General features: G+C 40.5%; 1 protein-coding gene across 1 annotated transcript in view; it reads left to right on the forward strand.

Annotated features, from left to right (window-relative positions):
- cdh23 (cadherin-related 23) overlaps positions 1–22,695 on the forward strand; it is a gene marked incomplete at its 5' end in the record, with an annotated part of 174,404 nt that overhangs the window by 51,683 nt on the left and 100,026 nt on the right. Inside the window, 3 exons of the mRNA XM_080482426.1 lie at positions 17,737–17,931; positions 18,029–18,157; positions 22,232–22,310. Of these exons, the coding sequence (XP_080338552.1) occupies positions 17,737–17,931; positions 18,029–18,157; positions 22,232–22,310 (403 nt within the window). The remainder of the gene's footprint in view (positions 1–17,736; positions 17,932–18,028; positions 18,158–22,231; positions 22,311–22,695) is intronic.

Raw genomic sequence — 22,695 nt, forward strand, 5'->3', positions numbered from 1 at the left:
AACAGACACAAAAATGAGCAATCTGGACAGCCAGCCTGCAGTATGTAGACGTAGCACTTTACTGTAGTCGTAATGGAATGTAAAAGAAGCGGCAATGACTGTCCACATTCTAAACCAGAAAAGTCTACATAAAGAAAGAAACAAATGGAAGCAGAAGATGTTTGTTTCAACTCAAACTAATAAAGAAGTCACATTTTGAGCAGGATTGCTGAACAGATCAGAAGCTTTTGCTACATTAACATTAAAGTCAATGTCAACTTCTCACAGGCTAATGAAAATATAATTCATCTTTCACCAAAGATTTGACATCAAATACAGGCTGCTCTGTTGGGGGCCAGTTCTCATTGTTACGGGTGCACAGACTCGCTACTTTCTAGGTCCTTGTCTATAATTCCTCCCTTAACCTGACTTTGCCTCCCTCTTCCATGTCAGTCCCTGGTAATCGTCAGAACAGTGTTTCCTTTCCTGCTGAATTCAAATCAGATCACTTGCACCGATGAATGACAGCAAACATAATCCAGCTGCCAAAAAAGCGACTCCACCGCTGGGCAAAATAACCACTTAGCACTGGATTAGCGGGATATGTAATGTTCCAGCTGCGTCCCTATACAGGTGATTGCTCCCACTGTGAATAGTGTAAGTGTCAGAACATGAATCACATAGCCAGGCTAATTGATCGATGTGCAACACCGGTCTACATGGTGTTAATGACACTTTACGGGTCTGTGTTCTGTTCCTGGACACAGAGCTCTCATACTAACGCACAAAAACACAAATACAAGCAGGCCACAAATACAGAAACCCCAAGCCTCCCTTCAACAAGTCCCTGACTCCCCCATGTCTTTAAAAGAAAGTGTGGACTGATTAAAGTCAGAGCTTTATGGGGAACTGTGAAAAATATGACAAAATAAATAAATAAAGGCAGTGTCTTGCCCCTCTAGGCAACAGCCGTTTATATGATAATCAGCTCGACTCTAATTTGCATTTAATTCTATTTTAAAAAATGACTTCTTAAAAAAGAAAAGAAGTGGAGAAGAACGGGCAACACTATGTACAAGAGCAAGATTTTCTGTGGGAGAAAAAGCTAACGGATTTTTGTCATCATTTATCTTACAGTCATCAGGTATTTCATTATCATTTTACATCAATGTGACTTCAGTATATCTTAAGACGTAATTGTTTGTGGAACTACAAATCTTTGCTTGCTTTCCTAAATGTTTTAATGATGCCTTTCAGGACCTTTGTGAATTTATTCTTCCTCTGTTTCTGTCTGCAACCTTGGACTTGAAAGATATTAATGGCCTTTTAATAGGTAATACAAGAGCAGTTTCACTACATCAACCATGCAGCACGTATGAAGCCTGTACTAGAGTAAAGTAATTCCTAAAATGTTATGGTTTGTTTAAGTTTTATTTCAAAATGTTTTCATCAACAGTAAATTTTCTAAAGCTATTAAATCTATAGCTCTAACTCTATCTGCAGTGGAGATGCAGATAGAGTTGAAATATTATTTTGGCTGAAACAATATTTAACATAAAACCATATTGATCTTCAAAAAGGGGCACAGTAGTGTCATAGTTTGCATTCTCCTCACAGTGAGAAGACCTGGGTTCGATTCCAGGGCAGGGATTTTCTCTGGGTACTTTGACTTGATCCCACAATACAAAAACATGCGTTTAAGTTAGTTTTGTTACTCTAAATGGGCTGCAGCTGTGATTGTGTCTCTTTCTTTGCCCCGTAATGGACTGGAAATATGTTAATAGAGTATCCTGCCTTTTGCTTAATGGTGGTAGACCAAAGCCCCATAACTGCAGTCTGGATGTGTTTCCTTAATTTTCCTTTAATACTGATGGACTCTAAACAGCACTAAAAGTGTATTGTTCTTGTTGCAACAAATCAACAAATTTGTTTCCCCAAAACAATAGCAAAATCGCATCCATCCATCCATCCATCCATCCATCCTTACACAAAACCTCTCTCTCTCTGACATTACAAGCATAACACAGGTGCAAAAAGCCCCTCTCACCACTCTCAGATCAAGAGAAGTCTCCGTCCCCACACATAGTCGCTGACGCCCTGCCTCTGGGGCCTCGTACCACAGGTTGTGGACCACTGCCAACTCTACAGAAGTAAACCATCTATGAATTGTGGATTGATGTTACGGCATAATGGTTCTTTGAATTCAGGAAACATCCTTTTGCTAATACATGTCCTTTTCCTGACCTTAACCGTGAAACGTCTTCATCACAGAATAGAGAAAAATGTTACCCGAGGGGGGAACCTGTTTGCACAAAAACAAATCTGACAACAGCAAAGTTTAATTTTGGCACTTCTTAAGGATAGTCGTGGGATTAATAAGAGCTTGTGGCAGCTGATATAACCAGCTGTATGGCATCTTAAATGGCAAATGCGTAGATCAGTGCCAGCTGAATATTTAGTGCATTGAACTGTCACTGTGAACTTTCAAGGAAGGTGAGGGAGGGGCGGGCGGCTCTATGGAGCTGAACTTCCACCGTCTAAATGTAGCTACAGGTATCGACGATGGATAAAGGTTGAGCACAAATCTTCAGTTAAACATATTTTATTCTTGATTGATATGGATAACTTTCCATAACAGGTAGAACAAGGGTGCAGAACATGGCGGCGTGGCCTGTCCTGTCCTTGTACCTTTCCCCTGGGATCGACCCATCTACCTCTGCCAGGCTCTGGGGATCCCCGCAGCATGCCGGGCCTGATTACCTTTTACATTTAAACAAACAGCCCCAGCTCCTGGAGGCAGCCAGCCATGAGCGCGGACAGGGAGGCTGGGGTTAGGAAGGTGGCAGAGACGTCTGATCAAGAGATAAAGATGTTACTTGCTTGTTTTCTTCATTGACAAATGCCTCGGTCCATGCATACAAACACACACATCCCTGTACACGCGAGGAACAAGTGCTGGCTTCATTGATTCTGTCTCATGCCCAAAGGTTTAACCACTGCTCATCTGCTTAATAAGAGACGTCCAATCTACGGCCCACGGGTCAACTGCAGCCCATGAACCATTTTTAATGAATCCCCGGCTGTTGTTAAGCATTATTTACCAACATTTTAATCATTTATCTGCTTTTAAAGCATAAGCTGCCAACACCTCTAGTGAGTGGCCTGGCATTGTATGTGACCCTCAGTAAGAAAAAAAAATGGTTGTGCCAGTACCTTAAATATTATCCAAACTAAAGTTGTGACCTTTGTGATTTTAAATGCATTCAACCAAATCTAACTTCATGAGATTCAAATACAGTTTAAGAGGTTTTTTAGTCTTCTGCTCCCAATACCATATTTCTCTTCTCTCATTTCTCATTGGCTGAAGACAATTTTGTGATCAGTGTGAAAATCGAAAGTCTCATATTGTTCTGTAAGAATTTAAATGCTTTGAATTAAATATTTGTCATCTGACTTCAAAGAAAATTTGGGATCAAATCATATAATGAATAACATGATATAAACACACACAGACTTACACTCAAACACATATTCAGAGGCTGTCGTTGGCTTTCACAAGTGGCTCCTCAGTCTGTTGCTGTGGAATCATTTTGTTCGGCTGAGTGCTCCTCCAGAAAATCACTCAGCCGGGCCATCGAATGGACCGAGAGGAAAGCAGTACAAGAGCGAGATGGAATAAAAGGTTATTATTTCAGACCTCTTTTTGATTTTTCTTGACTGTACACAAAGACTTGCTGTAGATTAGTGTGTGTGTGTGTGTGTGTGTGTGTGTGTGTGTGTGTGTGTGTGTGTGTGTGTGTGTGTGTGTGTGTGTGTGTGTGTGTGTGTGTGTGTGTGTGTGTGTGTGTGTGTGTGTGTGTGTGTGTGTGTGTGTGTGTGTGTGTTGTATTAGGTTCCTTTCTGACCAGTTTAACAGAAATTCATTGGGTGCAGGAGTTCAAATCATTTGTGACAAAAAGGTTAACTGCTGTCCTGAAGTGGCAGAAGAAAATGATTGATAACGACGTAAGAGACGCACGTTTAGACAATCTTGTCGGTCCATAATGATGACCTCACAGACCCTTGAAGTCCACTTTGGTCATCCTTGAATTAATTTAATATCTATTTGATTCTCTCAGACTGATGTGATGGCTTTTCTCTGAAATGATCTTAGATTGTGACCCTGAATGGACGCACGGCACAGCGATGCCTGTGTTGTTGAGCCACTTGTGTTTTTCACCCTCACAAGTTAATTTCTCTTCAATCTCTTCCTTTCTTTCCCTGCTTTCTTTCTGTTATCACAGGATGTATTTTTTAGATGTTCGACCAGAGAGCGAAAACCGGCATCTCAGTTTTTATCTTTGGCTTCGCCTCCAGAACAGCTGAACATGTTTCTACTTCCTTTTTCACGATATTGGATAAATATTTTGAGCTATTGAGGTCATATTGTACATACCTGGTGTTTCTATTAAACTGAAGCAGCAAAATAAGAAGCGCAATGCACGGACTCCATTCCTTGTTGTGAATATTTCTTTTATTTTTAGAGATATTACCACAATTGTGACCTATACTGCAAATTCAGTCAGTTATTTACACTTTGCTTTTCAGAGAGAGAGAGAGAGAGAGAGAGAGAGAGAGATTATATGTGTTAGAAACTCTTAATTGCCTGACTAACGTATTTTTCCTCGACAATATGCAGTGTCTTGTTTTTGAGACGTAGTGATTTTGGAAAGCTTGTATTTCTGAAAATTCAAATGTACCAAACTGTCATGTACTCGTGTGTGCTTTGTTATGTTTTAATCTGTATATTCTGCTTCTCTACAAATTAATCTAATCGTGTTACCATTCATGACTTCTTTTTTCAATTCAAAAATAGATGCTAAAGTCATCTTTTAAATTATACTACAATCAAAGTTTGTAGGCTTTCTTTTTTTTTTTTTTTGTTACAGTATTTTACTGGTATAAACATTGAATTCTGATCTTCGTTACAGTGAGGCAGTATTACAGTAATATACCAATACAACATTTGCATTCTGGTATCAGGACAAGTGCAATGCAAGTTTAATGTCTACATTTTCAGTCAGCTCACACTTGGACATATGCAACTTCCAGACCTCAGTTTCAGCTCAGTTGCACCAATCCGTCTTCCCAGAATGCATCATTCCTGGAATTAGAGGTGGCCGGCTGATAGGTGCTCTATTCGGCAGATTGTACGTTGTCACTCAGGCAGTCTGTCTCTTGGCTCAAAACTCAGCAGACGATATCCTTCAACAGTCAGGCTGCAATAATGGCATCAGCTACCTGTGCCTTACTATTGGGGCGGCTACGATTGAGGGGGCTTTATTAGGTGGGTCTTCCTCCCTCCACCTCAGCCCTTAAGCTTAGCATCTATTGCAGTACCACAGGTACATGCTGTTGCTCAGGGCCATTGGGAAATCACGGGCTATAAAGGAAGCCTTGTCACAACAGTTACCATGAGTGGAATTGTAATGACAGACATCTTTTTTTATGAGAAGGGTGTTCTCATTGGTTTGTGGGTGTTATAGCCATGACGTATTTAAAGCTGTTACTACCTCCCACTAGCCCAGAGGCTCCCTTTGCCACATGGTTGCATCAGAGAGCATAGTCTATAAGGTTTCTGTGCAAGAAGTACTTTACATTGAGCCACCAACTACACCACTAAGCATACCCACATTGAAGTGGCTCAACACTCTGAAGGTGCTTCTGGCATCTTATTGGACACAATTGGATGGAAAGAAAAACTGCAGAACAACTCACCTGGTAGAATAAAATTCCTCTCCTTAAACCCATACATAGCAAGCTTGATTAGGAACATGTGATACACAGGCATAAAGGCAAAACTGAATTCATTCCATACTATATAAATGCTTATTAGGAAAATGTAAATAGTTTCAACATCAGCAAAAAAAGACAAGCTGGTCATAAATCAGATTTGTCTAATTTTCTCCCATTTGCTATTGAAACTTCGCAGATGAAGGACACTTAGTCTTGTTTCAATACCAGTGAATTATTGATAAGCTAATTTCAAATGTGAAATATGGCTTTGTGTGTCACCTCCATGATTAATTTAGGTGCTCTTGTGATTCACCTGCTTCAGCATCTCTGCCAAAGCTGCTCACTGTGAAATCATTACCAGCACCCTGACCTCAACTATTTATATGCTACAGTCTGTGTTATATATCCATCATGTGGTTGCTTGGTTCATAAATTTTATACTGTCTATTAATTCAGATGATAACACAGTGAACTTGTGATTCAAGCCTGTTTGACTTTTTGTTTTGCGTTTTAGTTATCTTTACTTAAAGGAACTGTGCATGTGTGAATGAATGAATCCTTGCTTAAAGCTGTAGGCTCTGGTGTGCACCAAATGGCAGTGACGCTCTGGCTTTGCACTGGGTCACTGTTTGTTGTGCCATTGGATTAAGTTGTGTTTTCTTTGTTTTAGATTGTGGGATTAAATGACACCCTTGAAGGTGATAAAGCAGAATTTTGAGTTTCATGAGAGATTTAAAAGAAAGCCATTTCTGTGACTTCAGGTGTCATAGCGACACATCTTTTGTTTGAAGTTTTGTTTGACAAATTATAAATATTTTAGACAAACTCTGAGTCACATCATGGTTTTAGTGTGGATTATTGGTTTCACAAGTCATATGTTTTTATTCATTTGTGAACCATTTTATAATTGTGGTTACATTTTATTTATATGTATTAGTATAGAGTACTTATTTTCATTGTGGCAATTACATGAGCATTTTGTCAAGTAAATTACTGTCAGAAGTGTTTATAATTCATTTTATTGTTTTGTTCAAAAGTTGAGTTGAAACTCATTATGTAGCTGGACTGTGAATATTGACGCAGGAAACTGTGACATTTCTTAACAAAGGGAAGTGACATGACACCAAAAGAGATTAGTTATGGTTGAGAAGTTCTAATAACACAAAGTAGATTGAAACTTTTTTGTTTCTGCAGTGTCAGCCAGGTAGTTTTTCAGGACCAGTAAACTGTTTATCAGTCACATTTCTTTTATTTTATTGTTTTCAGATTTTTTTTTTTCCACCACTGTAATTTAATCATAATTTAGGGCTCGCCTTTATTATTACCTCAAAATCCATTGACAGAATGACCATTAGCTGTGCAGCATCAACAGCGCCCTCTGTGGCCACATATAGTAATCACAATAAGTGGAATTGAAAAAACAATTCTCTGTATTTATGTCATTTATAAGAAGATGAGATTTAGATTTCTGTAATCAGACAAACATTGGTGACATATAACTCAACGTAACAATATCTGGTACAGGTTCTCTTACTTCCGTCGGCTAATTGCTTCATCACGGCATGTTTGCTCACAAGCGTATGTAGCCGAGGATCTTTCTTCAGTAATTGATGCAGTTTGTTTATGATCACAAACGTACAATCCAAACATCCAACTAGTGGAGCAAAACAAGACATAGAGCCAGTTAGATTTTGTTTGTCCATACCCACTTTGACATGCCTGTTTTGGAACCTTGGCCTTAATTTCATAAAGTGCTTGTCAACCACTGAAAGCCTCTTAAAGATTTACTCTTGTCCAAGTCACTTTTTTTTCGTGCTTTTAAGTTTTCTTTCAAAGATCCCGATCGGTGTCTTCAGGTCCTTCACAGATTCCGTACAGAGAATAATCCTGACCTAACGTTGTGCGTTATGCATCACAGATATCTTCATAAAGCATCATGAGATGTTGAGACTTCAATTAAAATGTCTGTTTGTTTGTTTGTTTTTAATTGTTGTGACATATTGTCAGGAAAAATTTCCGCATCAAAACCAGAAACATTTTTATTCATCCAAAGCGTATTAGCTAAAGAGATACATGTCTCTCCATCTTCACTTAATTGTGCCACTTTGCTATTTCCTCACTTTGCAATGCATTCCCTCACATCAGGCTGAATAATACCAATGGCAGTGTGACAAAATGTCCCATGTGGGAGGCAGTGATGGAAGGACAGAGGTTGTGAGAGCAGGAAGTGAGAGGGTGAGCCGCGCTGGTACAATCACATGCCTGCTGGGTTGGAAGCGGAGCGCAGACAGCTGGGGAGGAAGTGAGAACCTTGCGAGCAGCGTAGGTGTAATCATGGCTCTATTGTAGTGAACAGTCGGGCCTCTGGAGCTGCGAGCAGCAGGGGGCCACAGCTCAGGCACTGCCCCCTTCAAATCACCATATCTTTAACATTTATGACAAAATAAGAACAAAGGGTCGCTCTCAAAAGTCTGTACTTTTGCCATGGCCTTTGCTCGGGTGGACAAAAAGTTATCTTGACTTTACAATAGAACCAGCAAAGATCCAGAAATCAGATTCCATACTGGTGTTTACTGCATCAGTGAGAGCAGCTGGATTTAAAGCTAGTAATAGTAAGGCCTGAGGACTATGTTTTAACTAATGGGTGACATAGTTAGTGACATAATTACTTGGTACTTTTGGTTGCTTGTTTCACAAGCTTCAGTGCAAAACTAAATGTGACAATTCTGGCATGTGCAGACTATATAAAAGCTTTATAATTATTTGAAGGAGATGGAGAGTGGTGCAGTGGATAGCGTTCTCTTGTCAAAGTGAAATTCTTGTGGGTTCAAATCTTGTGTGGAGTTTGGACATATTATCTCGCATTAAAAGCCTCAATCTAGGATCAGAAGTGTAATGATTTTTATTACATATAGAGCTCAACAGTCATTAGGTACAATATCTTCTAATAAGAATGAAAGAAATGAATGCCTTTCATTATGCAGGATGTTCGACAAACTTGAAAAGGCTTTCACTGATACTTGTATACAAGCAGTGCAATAAAGTTATGAATTTACATGAACTCAGAGAGAAGTATGACATATAAATAATACTATACATGTGCAATAGAAAACATGTTGAACAATACTGTACACACAAAGAGATCAGAAGATAAAAACTTGTTTCTATATCTTTTTGGTTTTACAGCTGAAGGACCTGAACCGAGCTGCAGCTGTTGTCCGGGATGGGAGGGAGCATTGGTAGTTGGTCCATTGTAGTTCGTTCATGCTCAGTTAGAATACTTTGGGTGTCAGGCCACTTCTAAGTGAATATTTATATCAATTGATCTCAAAATACAGCAATGAAATCATGTTCTCCCTCACTCATTGTGGCCTTACTCTGCTGCAACCATAGCAAGAGTGTGTTCAAGTATTCACAATGGCTACTATAAAAACATTACTGCAGTCACACCCACAGAAAGCATTCATGTCTCAGCACTTAGCCATGTTTTACTGGACCTGTTCAGTTGGGGAAGAGTGTGGATTCTGTTTGTGAGTGTGTATGGATGAGTGATTTTAACCAACATACCATCGGCAAAAAGTTTTTATTTTGGTTTGTTTGCTTTCTCCCGGTAATTGCAATGCCTTTAACATCCCAAAATGTTTGCTTTTATTGGTAAATAAGCTCAAACTGCCCCAGGCCCAATCAATAGAACATTACAGTATTCAGCAGAGACGCGTCTTCTACTTATCATCAACGATCTGTAGACCATTTGGATAGAAAATCTCAGGTTGAATACATGACATTTTTCCAAGCACAAAATCAATGGAGTATCTGTGTTGTTATAAAAACCAGAGATAAGCAAATCCTGAGCAAATTAAGTACTTAAGCATGGAAAGTCTGGCATGCATCCGAGAGAGTGTACTTAAGAGATTTTTTTTACGTCATTTTTAGAGGTGATGAATCAACTCAGTTAGTTTGTCAAAAATGGTAATGAACACAATTCAGTGTTTGCCAAGTAGATGAAGAGAAGAATAATAACCATCTGGGATGGAACAGTGTTTATTCTCTATGCTATTGAAACTATAAAAGCACCATGGCATAACTTCTCTGGCTGATGGAAATCAATCTACATTTCCTCTGAGATAAGGCAAAGTGCAAAGGATAGCAATTATCTTTAGAGTGTGCTTTTAATGAGTAATAGTGTCATGCCATCAATGCAAGATGTATAAAATATCTTTGTGAACTTTTGATGAGACTGCTCAGAATTTGCCTTTTAAGGTATTTCATACATTTCTATCTTTTCTCGCCAAGCTCTGAAAAGCGCTGCATCGAGTCCTCTACCGCAGCAGTCATATTTTTGTATTTGCATAATTTTTTGAACAAATCGCACACTAATTTGAGGCTTTTAGCTTGTGCACCTGAAGAGCATAATCTGCCTCCACACCACAATCTAAACCAATTTGGCTTCAGTTCCACCTTAAAGAGAGTGACATGTGAACGAATTAAACAAAGTTGTTGTTAGTCTGAGCTCAATCCCTCGCTATGGCTACTCCTCCCTTCAAGGACTCCTGGAGGGGAGAGCTGGCGCTTAACCACCAGAATCCATTACACTCACAGCTATGGCCCTCAGTGGACACCGGTCCCCGTCATCCCTCAAGGTCCCACAGAGAGGCTGCACTGTGCAGACTTGAAGTATGTCCGGCTTTAACTCTCAGGGGCCCCAAAAGTCTACCTGTCATGTTGAACTAGAAATTTAGCCCTGGGGAGACTGGCACACTGCTGCCCTTTTCAACCTAGTCATTACAATAGAATAGAATAGAATAGAATAGAATAGAATAGAATACATTTTTATTCCCAGAGGCAAATTCCTTTTTTAATAGATGCAGCAGGCAGGTTTTTGCACTGTACATAGAAGGTACAGTAACAACCAAATAACCTTGATTAAAAGTGCCTCACAAACCCTTTTCCTTTGTCTCCGTTTTGTCCATCTCATTCCATCTTGTAGTCCACCATATTGTCTCATATGACTTGCAATTGCTGCTCCAGCTCTTGTACTTACAGTTGTAATGGAAGTCCATGCACTTCTATCATAATCATCCAATTATAAGCACATTTCTCAAAAGTCTCTTTTCATACTGAAACCATTCCACTCGTTCAATGCATTTTTTTGATATGCAACTTTTGGGTTGAGAGTATTCATGAACAGCTTACAGTCTTATCTATCTCATATATCTCTAATAAGATCAAGACACCATAGCACAGTGCATACAGCATGCTTGAAGGAATCACACAGTGGTGTAGTGGTAAGCATTCTCACCTCATAGAGACAATACTCCCAATTTGAGGCTTAAAGGCCTTATGGAGATACATGTTTTTCATTCAAGGTTTTCAGTTCTCCTATTTTCTAACAGAGGTCAATTAGTAACTTTAAATTGCCCATAATGGAACTATGTGTGTGATTGTTTTACTGTATTTGCCCTGTGGTGTACTGTCGACCTGTCAAGGGTCACTATATTGTCTTTGCCCACAGTTAGCTCGGATCGACTCGTAAACCCTCAACTGGATAAACCAGATGGATGGATGAATGGATTGTCTTTTAAATGCCGATGGATCCCAACAGTCACTAACAATAATCTCTTATAATGTTAAAAACATTAAGAAGTCACAAAGTTACTACTCAGCGTGGCCCAATGTAGGTGTGGCATTGTTGGGTCTAAGCGAGAAGGGACTCATTCTCCAACACTTTGAAAATCCCTTCACTAGATGCGTGGTCATGGTGGAAAAAAGATCTGGCTTTCAGACCAAAAGGTTACATTTTTATCTCCATAGATTAGATATAGTTTTGCTTGTGGCAAAGTTGTGATGCATGGTCTTTGGCGACAGCTGATGTGGCTTATATTAAGCCATTCTGCTGCCGAGGCTTACATCGATGCCAGGCTCTCTCCATCTTGATGAGGCACAGTGGGAATGATTATCATGTTCTTGGTTATTTGCTTTACTTCAATTTTACTGATTTGACTCAAGGGCCATTTCAGAAAAGCCTTTGTGGTTCTATATTTATTTTTACAATACTCCTGGGAGGTTTCATGGAATTGAAAATTTCTTTGAATCATCCGTTGCCTTAACACAACCTTGTGAAAGACTTTGCTGAACTGCAAGACCTTTGAGGTTTGTTCTTAGGCTATTATTTTACTGTGTTTTCTGTAATTTATATGCAATCTGTAACTCCCTCAAGTGGCCTATTGGTTTCTGGACACAATTTGGTAACACGATATGATTGTCAATAACAAAAATGTGCTAATAGTGTAATAGCCAGGAGCTTGCATTCTTCAAGTGTATACTGTGTGTAATTAGCTTTATGAAACAAAATGAGCAATTATCATTAGTTCAGCTTACATGGAAAAAAAAGAATCAGAAAAATCTACAAAAACACACTATGAGTCTCTTTTGAATCTATCTCTCTCCCTATCTCTCTGTATCTCTCAGCAGTATGTGTCTCTTCTTCTCCTTCCATAAGTAGCAGCTCTCAGAGGGAGACATGGGTGATTCCTACAGTGCACTTCAGATAAGACTCAGCAGGGAATCCTCTTCATCCCTCTTCAACCCGCTTACCACTTAACATTCTTCTCCCCAAAGGAAATAGCCCCCATTTATTCAAAAGCTACAAAGCACTGTCAAGACGCACTGTGTATGCAAGAATATGAGCCATGACTAACCAATTGGCTTTTGCGCTGGCGCTGGGACACGATGTAACACATACAGTGCTTTGCAACAACTTGCATGCTTTGCTGTTTGGTTTGGCGACTGCTGGTCTTTGCCTGGCATAATTTATTGTGTCTCTCATTCACGGAGAAGTGATTGGATAGTCTTATAGGCCAATAAACATCTGAGGATTCACTGCCTAACATTTTGCACCTAGTCACCCACATTGACTTCACACAGTTTCAATCAATGGCTTGATAGTAAGGCTATCGAGACCTAATAGAAAATGCAAAAGGCCAAGTACAGTTTTTATGTGTGAGGGTCATTTTTTCACTGATGACTGGTGAGGTTTCCCTTAGGGTGCACTTAGAGCATAATGCCAGTCGTGGTGCTGTTGGCAGTTACTGCGAAGAGGAGCTCACAATCCAATGGCCACTGCTTCTGCTACTTGGACATTTTGACCTTCATAGACTAAGGCCCCGTTTACATGACAACGAATTTGAGTGTATCCGCAAAACTTTCTTCACGTTTGGAGGGTCCGTCTACACGGCACCAGTTTGCGGATGCACTGATGAAACGTTGTCGTGTAAACAGGGCCTACAGTGACAATAAAAATCTACTATTAATAATTGTGAATGGGAAATTATTAACAATTGTTGCAGAAAGATCAGACAATTAAGAATCTAATTCCAATCTGGGCTCCAGGGCCTCCTTTGGTGGAGCAGCACAGATGGGGCCCTTTGCTTGATCTGCCTTCTTGGGGTCTAAATTATATGTGCTGTTGAAAAAAACCCAGTGCTTTTATTTCCAAGACTTGTGCTTTTGTATTTTTAGAGAGTCTTTTTGTCTGCCAAGCGCTTAGCTTCTGTAACGGTTTGAACACAATTGGAGAGGGGGTCCGCAGCCTTTCTTTGAAACTGTTGTTGCTTGAACTGCGTTGAACGTGGAGTCTCTGTCCTCAAATCTGGGAGATCCAAACAGATGTTGGAGTCTGTGCACATATTCGAAAAAGAGTGTACGACAACATGTGCCGAACCTCGTGGCGTTCAAGTCTGGGCGGCGTTAATGAGTTATTGTTTCACCGGTTGCTGTGTAGAGAGAGATAGAAAGTGGCATGCTTTAGGGGAGGAAAAGGCTACATAATAACACATACTTTCTTCACACACATCAGGATCTCATCCAGAAACTCTCATCTTTCAGAAAGGTGAGCACACGCAGACAGCTCATACACACTCACTCAATACGCATCGGGCAAACTGCCTCTTTGACATCAAAGCAAAGCCGATAATGTAGACATCCACACCAGCCACACATAAGTGCTCGAGCACAAACAAGCCAAAGCTGGAATATTTAATTAACTCACCTAGAGTTTGATTTTGTATATTTTTGTATATTTTCATCCAATAAATTTGTTGCTGTGCTCCAGTGTCATGCTGCAGGCTGTGGGGTACCTTTAGAGGTGTTTCCAGTTTTCGCAAAAGCAGACAACTTGACAAGCATAATAACTATATCAGAGAAATGCAGCTTAGATGTTTATTCAAATGCAGTTATTGTTGTGGGGGAGTGGATTAGTAACTCTCTTCCGTCACTCAGCAGTTATCGATGAGGTGAGTTCTTCAGTGCCACAGACAAGCTTTTCAGTGACCAAAACGGGACAGAGCACATCTGAGTGACTAGCAAGAATTTCTGTTGGTTTCTATTTTATTTCATTGTTTTCTTCAAGGAACAATAACAGAATAACGATTAAAAAAAAAAAAAACCTTCTTATGATTTCTTTTTTCTAGTTCTATCTTATACTTATCGCCATTGAAATAGCTCTAAACAAAGTGGATATTTATCCAGAGGCCTACAATAAGATTTTAAAAGTAAAAGGTTCCATTGTATATCAGCAAATTTTTGTCTACTTTTTGGATGCTGAATAATTGTGTCTCTAATTTGAAGTATATGAGGATATCTTAGGGAGTACTTATGGGAACTGCAGCTTTTTTTTTGTTTTGTATGCTTTACAATATTGCCAAAAATAAAGTAAAATTATGCATAAAATGAATTACTATGTACAAAAATTAATCATGTGAAATGCTTCCTTTGTTTCTCAATATTCTCAACATGATGGAGTGTTACAACAATGCATTTTAAAGTTAAAACAAATACCCATCTGAATTTTACAAAAAGATCCAAGCTTATCAGATGTGGAGCAAACATAATTATTTACAGTGAAACAACATAGAAAAGTTCACAGAATCACACAACAAAATGCAAATGAAAATGCGTAGAACGACAACCCCAACACGCCACCTTCCTGCATACGCACAAATGCCACAGATCATTTATATGACCAATAATGACCAGCTTGAAAAAAAAACAACTAAACTACAACACTGACTTGGCATTAGTCAGTTCAGACCAGCAATAAAAGTAATTTCCTTCACACTCGATACATCACTTGCTTATATTCTGAAGCTGATTCCCCAAATCCAGGATGTTTTAAACTGCTAATCTTAAGAAATAAAATGATAATCCACATAATATCTCACATACTGAATAACTGGTTGTATGCTACATTTGGCTTAATTATGTCTATGGTAAATGTCTAAGGTAAATGTCCAAGTAAACAAGGGTCAACTAGTTAATCAATCTGCCTTCAGCCTATTACTGGCACTTTGCAGTGATGTTGATGAGAAGAGAGGTCTTAGAAGGAATCTTGATCTGGCCTTGTTGTGTTATCGTGCTACTTTAAGGATATAAACAGGTGTTTCTGATGAAACCCATAAGCCCTCTGGCCTCTGTGGCTTTACATCAGAAAAAGATGAAGAAAATAAACACACATACATTTAATGTGTTCAGATGCAAACAGTCCTGAAGAACAGTTGACAGAACAACTTCCAAACCCACTACATTAATCTCAGAAATTACCTGACTGCATGCATCATAAAACATAACGGGGGTTCCGACTCAAGGTTGAAAAGCTTGCTCCCTTGCTTTCGCTGACATCTGTTGCTGTTATTTTAATTCCCATGTGGCAGCCTAGTTTAATCTGGTTAGACAGTCCATTTTCCAGCAGTGCTCACGCCCATGTAGAGATCACTGAGAGGAAGCGGAACAGGGGAAATTGATGGAGAAGAATAACAGAAGCAGGAACACAAAAAGTGTTGGCATGGCAGCTGCTCAAAGTCATGTGGACAAAGGCACTTACATGTACCTTCCATCCGCTTGGTGAACACCTACTGTCCTTCAGAGCAAAACTGCAGGTCAGTAGTTCAATTCACCTACACATACGTCTTGGTGCACAGATCGTGAAAGCATACAGGCACATGTCTATAAAGTCATCCTTCATGTTCACAATGGCAGAACAAACACACACTTGTAGCCCAGCCAAAACACTGACTATTGCACAGTCTCGGCAAGCACACACACAAGCATGCAAATGTGCCCCTGCACTCTCCTGACACCAGCACAGGCAGACTGTGGGGTCAACTGCTCTCTTACTCTGTCGCTTTAGCTTTGGCTCAGGGCCCAGCTCAGCACACCAACACGACCTTCCCATGTGGTTGCACCCCCCCCCCCCCCCCCACCCCCCCCCCCCCCCCCCACCCCACCCCGCAGTAAACAAGGCCACCTACTTTGGATAGAGTGTTCAGGTGAGTGTGTGAGTGAGGGAGTCATAGAGAGAATGGAAGGCTTTCTTTCCAGTACTCTTCCTCTCTTGCACTACTTTTCCTTCTTCCTGTATCTGTAGGCATTTTCATTTCTTATTAATTATGTGTGTGTGTGGCTGTTTTGAGATAAAATTCCAATTAATGAGGATGTTCCTCAAACTTATAGACACAGTGCTCTGCACTACCTGGAGACTTTGTTTCTTTATACGGCCTTCAATGTTTTTCTTCTTCGTCTTGCCAGGTACTGAGGCTGACCATGACCAAGATAAATCAAACATTCTGTTACTCTGTCCTGTTGATATGTCTCTGTTCTTTGATACCCGAGGCGGTTATTGTGGTCAACACAGATAGATAGTCAACAAATGCTTGTGGACAATAGGATACCTGGATGTCACTGAAGTTGCATTATTGTGAGAACAACACCAGGTTTATCGAGGAAGTCACACACTGAAGTCACAATAAACAAAAGTGTTTCACTCCCCCCAACTGTGCTGCCATAAATGAGTAATTATTGCCCAGATTAAACTCAGCTAACTCTCATCACTGTTCTGAAAAACCATCACTATGTGCGTTGCATGTTCAGAAAAGTTTGACACAAAATGCAAATTATTGTTCTCTGCTGAAAACATTTTGCACACCATCAGTTGACCACAGGGATAGTGCTGTGGTTTCATCTTCTTTCAGACTTTCGAGCAGAAATGGTAATGACAGTCTTTTAAAGACAATAAAACAAAGCATCGGACTTGGAAGCTCGGAGGTTTCTTAGTTTAGCGGTTGCTCGCTGGCTCCGACATTTGTCTCGTTATCTCCAACATTGCTTCCCTGACAGAGCACCCAGCGTGATGTTATCATCTTACAGACCTGATGACACCTCACTGTGTGTGTGGGAGTCAGTAAATGGTGACTTCATGTTTTTTTTGTGGGACATTATCCCAACATGTCATGTTCATCCTTTGTCATTGTCGGTTTTCTCTCGCCACAATCCAAAGACATGTTTGTAAGATTAATTGATGACTGTAGAAGTTAGTAATGTTTATGAGTGTGGGTGCAGGGTGTCACCCCCACGTCAGCAGGGATGGGTTCCAGCGTCTGCAGCCAAAATTAGAATAAAACGGTTATAGTAGGTGCGTGGGTGGGTGAGAGTAACATTTGAAGTCACTGTGTCTAATGCTGTTTTATTATGTCTGTGTGTTTATCTAGACAGATGAATACTGAGAAATGTGTGTGCTCCTCTGTCTCATTTGGTGCAAGTGAAATAAGCTGAGTCAACCCTTTGGCCAGAAACCAATCGCAAGTGGTTGAGGCGCCGATCCTAATCACTGTTTTTATTTATACAGATTGACTGAGAATACATTAAATGCAGTCACGATTTGAAGGAGTAGCTTCAAGGGAGGAATGTGCATTTCCACAATCACAACGAGGACACTATGCTTCAAAATTATGGCTAAATTAAATTGTTGTCTGCAGCTCTTGGTGTGAGATAAAACCACTCTGTGCCAAAGCAGGGTCACAAGTTCAAGTATTTACTTTAGCAGCAGTATTCATCTGAAGTTCTTCTGACAGTGACGACAGAGGGAAATAGTTCATACAATACAAATAAGGTCATTTATTGGGAGCATTTCTGCTTGAATATGTCTTTCAGAATACACCAGTGGGCAGATCTGTGTTTATGGTGAATGCCACAGATCCAGATCAGGGCACTGGGGGCAGTGTCCTCTTCTCCTTCCAGCCACCTTCTTCCTACTTTTCTATCGACGGGGCCCGGGGCACCGTCACTATCGCGAAACCTCTGGATTATGAGACGATCTCAGCCTACCAACTCACTGTCAACGCCACGGTCAGCATAACATTTAGTTGATGTTACCAAAATCCTAATATGCTCAATCATTGATGCATGTCTAATTCCTGTGCTTTTTATTTTTTTTCCTTGTCAGGATCAAGACAAAGTCCGACCTCTGTCCCGGCTTGCCAACTTGGCCATCACCATCACTGATGTCCAAGACATGGACCCTGTTTTCACCAATCTTCCCTACAGTACCAACATAGAGGAGGATGTTCCCCTGGTCAGTAATGATATCCTCTTCATGCAGTTTTTATGTGAATCCCTGAAATCTGTCCATTTTTTTTTTTTTTTTACTATCCATCTCACCTTATTGCTCATCTCAAGCACCACCTGTCCGGCCTCCGTGCTACTCTTTGATTATTCAGGAGGCGTTTGAAACAGGTGCAAGAGAAATATGGTTAACAGCGATGGCTTGACTTATTATAAGGCCATGATAGCTCACCTCTCATCCTCCCTCCCTCAAGGGAACCTACATACACCCAAACTCAGCCCTTGGGGATGTTACATACAGCACTGCAGGTGTTTGGTACTGTAATTACCGTTGGAGATTTACAGTCTTGCTGCAGGGATGCAAGGCTTCCAGCAAAGGTCATCAAGGCTATAGGATTTATGCTATCTCATGCTCATCCTGCTACATGTCTATGAAGTATGAAGTCTGTGTATCATATGCAGTACAAAGCCATGGGGTCTGACCTTACTTCTGTCTTTATTGCAAGTAAGTTTATAATGGGTATCTAATGCCCCAAGTGTCTGTTTCCCTGTACACCATTATGTTCACTCTCCTGACTCAGCCTCTAAACTCAGTTCCCAGGTGGCTAATGGTCCAGCTATTGATGTTTCCACTTGTGGAGAGGGAATTATACACAAGGGCATATTACTGTTTGTCCTGATTTCTGTTCCTCACTCACTCTATCAGCTTTCATTCCGCCTCTCACCCACTCCGGCCCCCCGACTCACACAGCCACCCGCGCGTCGCTCGTCTCGCAGCCTGTACGCACTGTAGTAGAAATGTCAAGTGCTACATTTGCATGCATATTAACGGGGCATGACGGAGTCGACGCCCGGTGTCTCCCTGGCTCCCTGATTCATCAACTGTCACTTGGAAGGTCACAACAGGAAGAAGAGCAGGGGGAAGCATGGAGCTTTGGAGGATAGTAAGATGTTGGGGTGGAATGAGATAAAGTGTGAGGAGCATGGAAAAAGTAATGCGCAAATTTACATGATGGAGAAAGTTAAAAGGACCACTATTAATTCGGAAGACAAAGTTGACATCATTGAGTGAATTCCAGATTACTTACTGCCGCTGAGCACAGCTAATCCCCAGTAATGCTGCCTAGGAGAGTTGTAGCTCCTGCCTCTAACAGTAGGGGGCAGTGTGTAATCCTATTACATTGACAATGTAAGAAGAGGTCACAGCAGGTCCACAACCAAAATCTGAAATCTGTTGCAGAGCCCCTGTGACCCCCTCAACAGATACAGTCGGGATTACAACAGGACTCAAGGGGAGACCGCAGGGCAGCGGGGCTGCTGTACTTGTGTACACACATACACACACACACCTTCAGTGACCTCAAATGGGATTCTAACAGGCATGTGTCATTTCCATTATGCAGTGTTTGGTAGTGATAAGCCGAGGGCGTACAATGACAGAATGAGTGTCAACTGTTCTCAAGGCCCATGACATTTACACGTAGGGATATCAAACTTGGATCCCTGTCACAGGTCATTTCTCAAAGGTGTGAGTATACACACACATGCACACAAAGAAAACCCCTGTACTTTGTCCACAGCCTCCTTGTTTCCCTGTTTCTTTCATATTGCAACGGTGCAAAGGAGCAGGAGAAACCTTTTTCTTTTTTTTTTTTAAATGAAGTCACAGGGCTGGATTTTTAGCTCTTATCGCCTAGAATCTATGCTCAGACTGACATAAAGCCCCTTTCTACAACAAACACAATTTTGCTGTCAAATCAATGAGGGGCAGTAGCAAAAAAGGGGAATGGGTTGGGGGGCGGGGTAATGCCCTGTATAGGCAGGAATGAAAAGATGAAGCGGGAGAGAGGATGGCTGTGGGGGAATGTCTGTGTGGAAGTGCATTAGTGTGTGTCTGTGTGTGTATGCAGGAGGGGAGGGATTGTATGTGTGACGGTTGATTGAGCATATTCCACTAGTGTGGACAGCTTGAGAATATTGCTCATGTTACTTCAGCATCACTTCTCTTCACTCAGTTTCCCTGTCCCTTATTTCTTTCCTAGTCAGTCCTTCCATCTTGTGTGTGTGTGTGTGTGTGTGTGTGTGTGTGTGTGTGTGTGTGTGTGTGTGTGTGTGTGTGTGTGTGTGTGTGTGTGTGTGTGTGTGTGTGTGTGTGTGTGTGTGTGTGTGTGTGTGTGTGTGTGTGTGTGTGTGTGTGTGTGTGTGTGTTCCCCCTCTCAGCTTGTGAACGGTGTGAATCAGTCTCTCTAAAAGGCTTGTAATTGATTCTGCTGTAATTGGTCAATGACAGGAGATGCTTTGGCAGAAATGGAGCATAAACACGTCTTAGACACAATTTGCAGGATCAATGGGAGGCAGCCTGCTCAAGTGTGAGTGAAGGGAGGAGGGTAGGAGGCGGCAACGAAGGGAACTGGAAGGTAGGGAGGGTCTTACAGTCTCTCGCTGCAGCGCAGGGGTTTTTAAGCATCACACTACCGTGTCTGATTGAGGCACGAAGGCTGAGAAAGCTCAGCGGATCAAAGACTTTCAAATAGCTTTCTCTCTTTCTTTTGCCCCCCCCCCCCCCCCCCAACTGTCACACTTTGGTTTTGTCAAATAGCAGACTCATTGGTGCAGCTGGATAAGTTTGAGACAATGAAAGGTGAAGTAATCTCAAATGAAATGCTAATCACACACATAAAAGAAAAAAATGTTTGCCTGTAATGTATCTGACTCCTTGTTGCTTTTAACTTTTCATGTATTAAAGTCCAGTTGAGAGTGACAAAGGTATCAGAAGGACTGATACATCTACTAGGAATGTCCTTGTGTGAGAAGATTTCATTTGTAATCGTACAATTGATAATATAACAATATGCTAATTGTTTTTGCTTGAGTGCTCGTCCAGTTTTAGATTTGTGTAACTGACTATCTCGAACTTTTCACGCGACAAAATGTAAAGCATGACTGTCTTAATGAACTATTTGTCTTTTTTGCTACCTGGCAATTAACAGTGATAGCTACCATGCTTTCGTTTTTTTTATTTTGTCTTTCCAAGGTTGCCAATAATAACATACAATAATAATCCATAAGTATAAGGGCACCTTTTGACCTTTACCTTAATAGTTTAAGCCTTAAGCTTAAAATAACCAAATGTGCCCAAAACAAAAACTATACTAATGTAACCATATCAATCATATTAGTTATTATTTTAAATCAATAAAATAAATCATGTCCTTTCATTTTTGGGAATTTTCTAAAATAATTTATGAATGAACACAAATCTCACAATAGTGTGCATCCATGTATTCAAATACAAAAATTTGGGATCTTGAATGTTCAAAAGATTAATACTAAGGGCATGATGAACATATCAAGCAAAAAAAACCAAAGAACTAAACATGTTTCACCCTATAAATATCTCAGTATTTAAAATTTTAAGTGAAATCATATTTATAATGCACTTTGCCATATTAACAGTTTTTAAACTTTCATCTTATCAATTCTGTTTATTACCTTATTTTGCTTTGATTTTATGTTCCATCTCACAGCAAATGCACAGAGTGAGGTATACAGACATCCGTGAACATGTTCAGAGTTATCAATGAACCTGAAACAGGAGAAAATCAAAGTGGCAGATAAAAACCCATGGACGCGTGGGAAACAAGTGCAAACTCCACACAGAAAGGCCTCTGAGCTCGGAATCGAACGTCATGCTTGTTCGTAGCGTCACACCTTCCACAATGACTCATGTTCAGACATGTGCAGGTGGAAATGCTTCTCACTATTCATCTGCATGCTTTTGATTTAAGTTTGCTTTTTAAATGGAGTTTCCGGATTCTTTCCAACCTTTTATTGCCTTACTCTTAGCTTTTCATTTTAAATGATCCGGAACATGATTTTATTGTTCTTTTAATGTTTCCTTAAATGTTTTTCAAATTTATTTTTGTAAACACCTTGGATTCCTATAATATCAAACTTTCCTAACCGTCTTGTTTTGTCTAACAATTTGCAGCCTGTCTCAAGTTCCTTCACGCATCCACTAAAAGTGTGGTCGTTGAAATGACATGCAGCTTCGTGTTTTGTGTGTGCCTGTGTGTTTCTGCAGGGATACGAAGTGCGGAAGATAACAGCCATTGACCAGGATCTCGGCCGACCGAGAGGGATCGGCTACACCATCATCGCAGGTCTGAGTCGCATAATCAATCTGACATCCACGGCACAGAGGGGGGAATCGATCACCTCTTATCATAATTCTGCAGCGATAATAGACAAGTCTCATCAAGCACAACAGTCAATACCGGCAGTGAGCAGCATCACAGAGTAGGCTCAGGCCGAGAGCAGTTATTAATCACAGTTTCGGTGCAGTTGTGCAGAAGTCAGCTTTCGTTTAGCGGTATCTCTCTCATGTTGGCTCCTGCCATCAAAACAGGATTATGATTTGTCAGAGTGACAAATTTGACCTTCGGCAGAGGAGAGTGATCTCACGATTTTCTCTATTTGCGTACTTGTGTGGTTTAAATGTTTTTTGTCACATCAAATGAATTCTTTGTGTGAAATTTGTTGTGATGG

The sequence above is a fragment of the Lipophrys pholis genome (genome assembly GCF_963383615.2).
Source record: "Lipophrys pholis genome assembly, chromosome: 15".
Lineage (NCBI taxonomy): Eukaryota > Metazoa > Chordata > Actinopteri > Blenniiformes > Blenniidae > Lipophrys > Lipophrys pholis.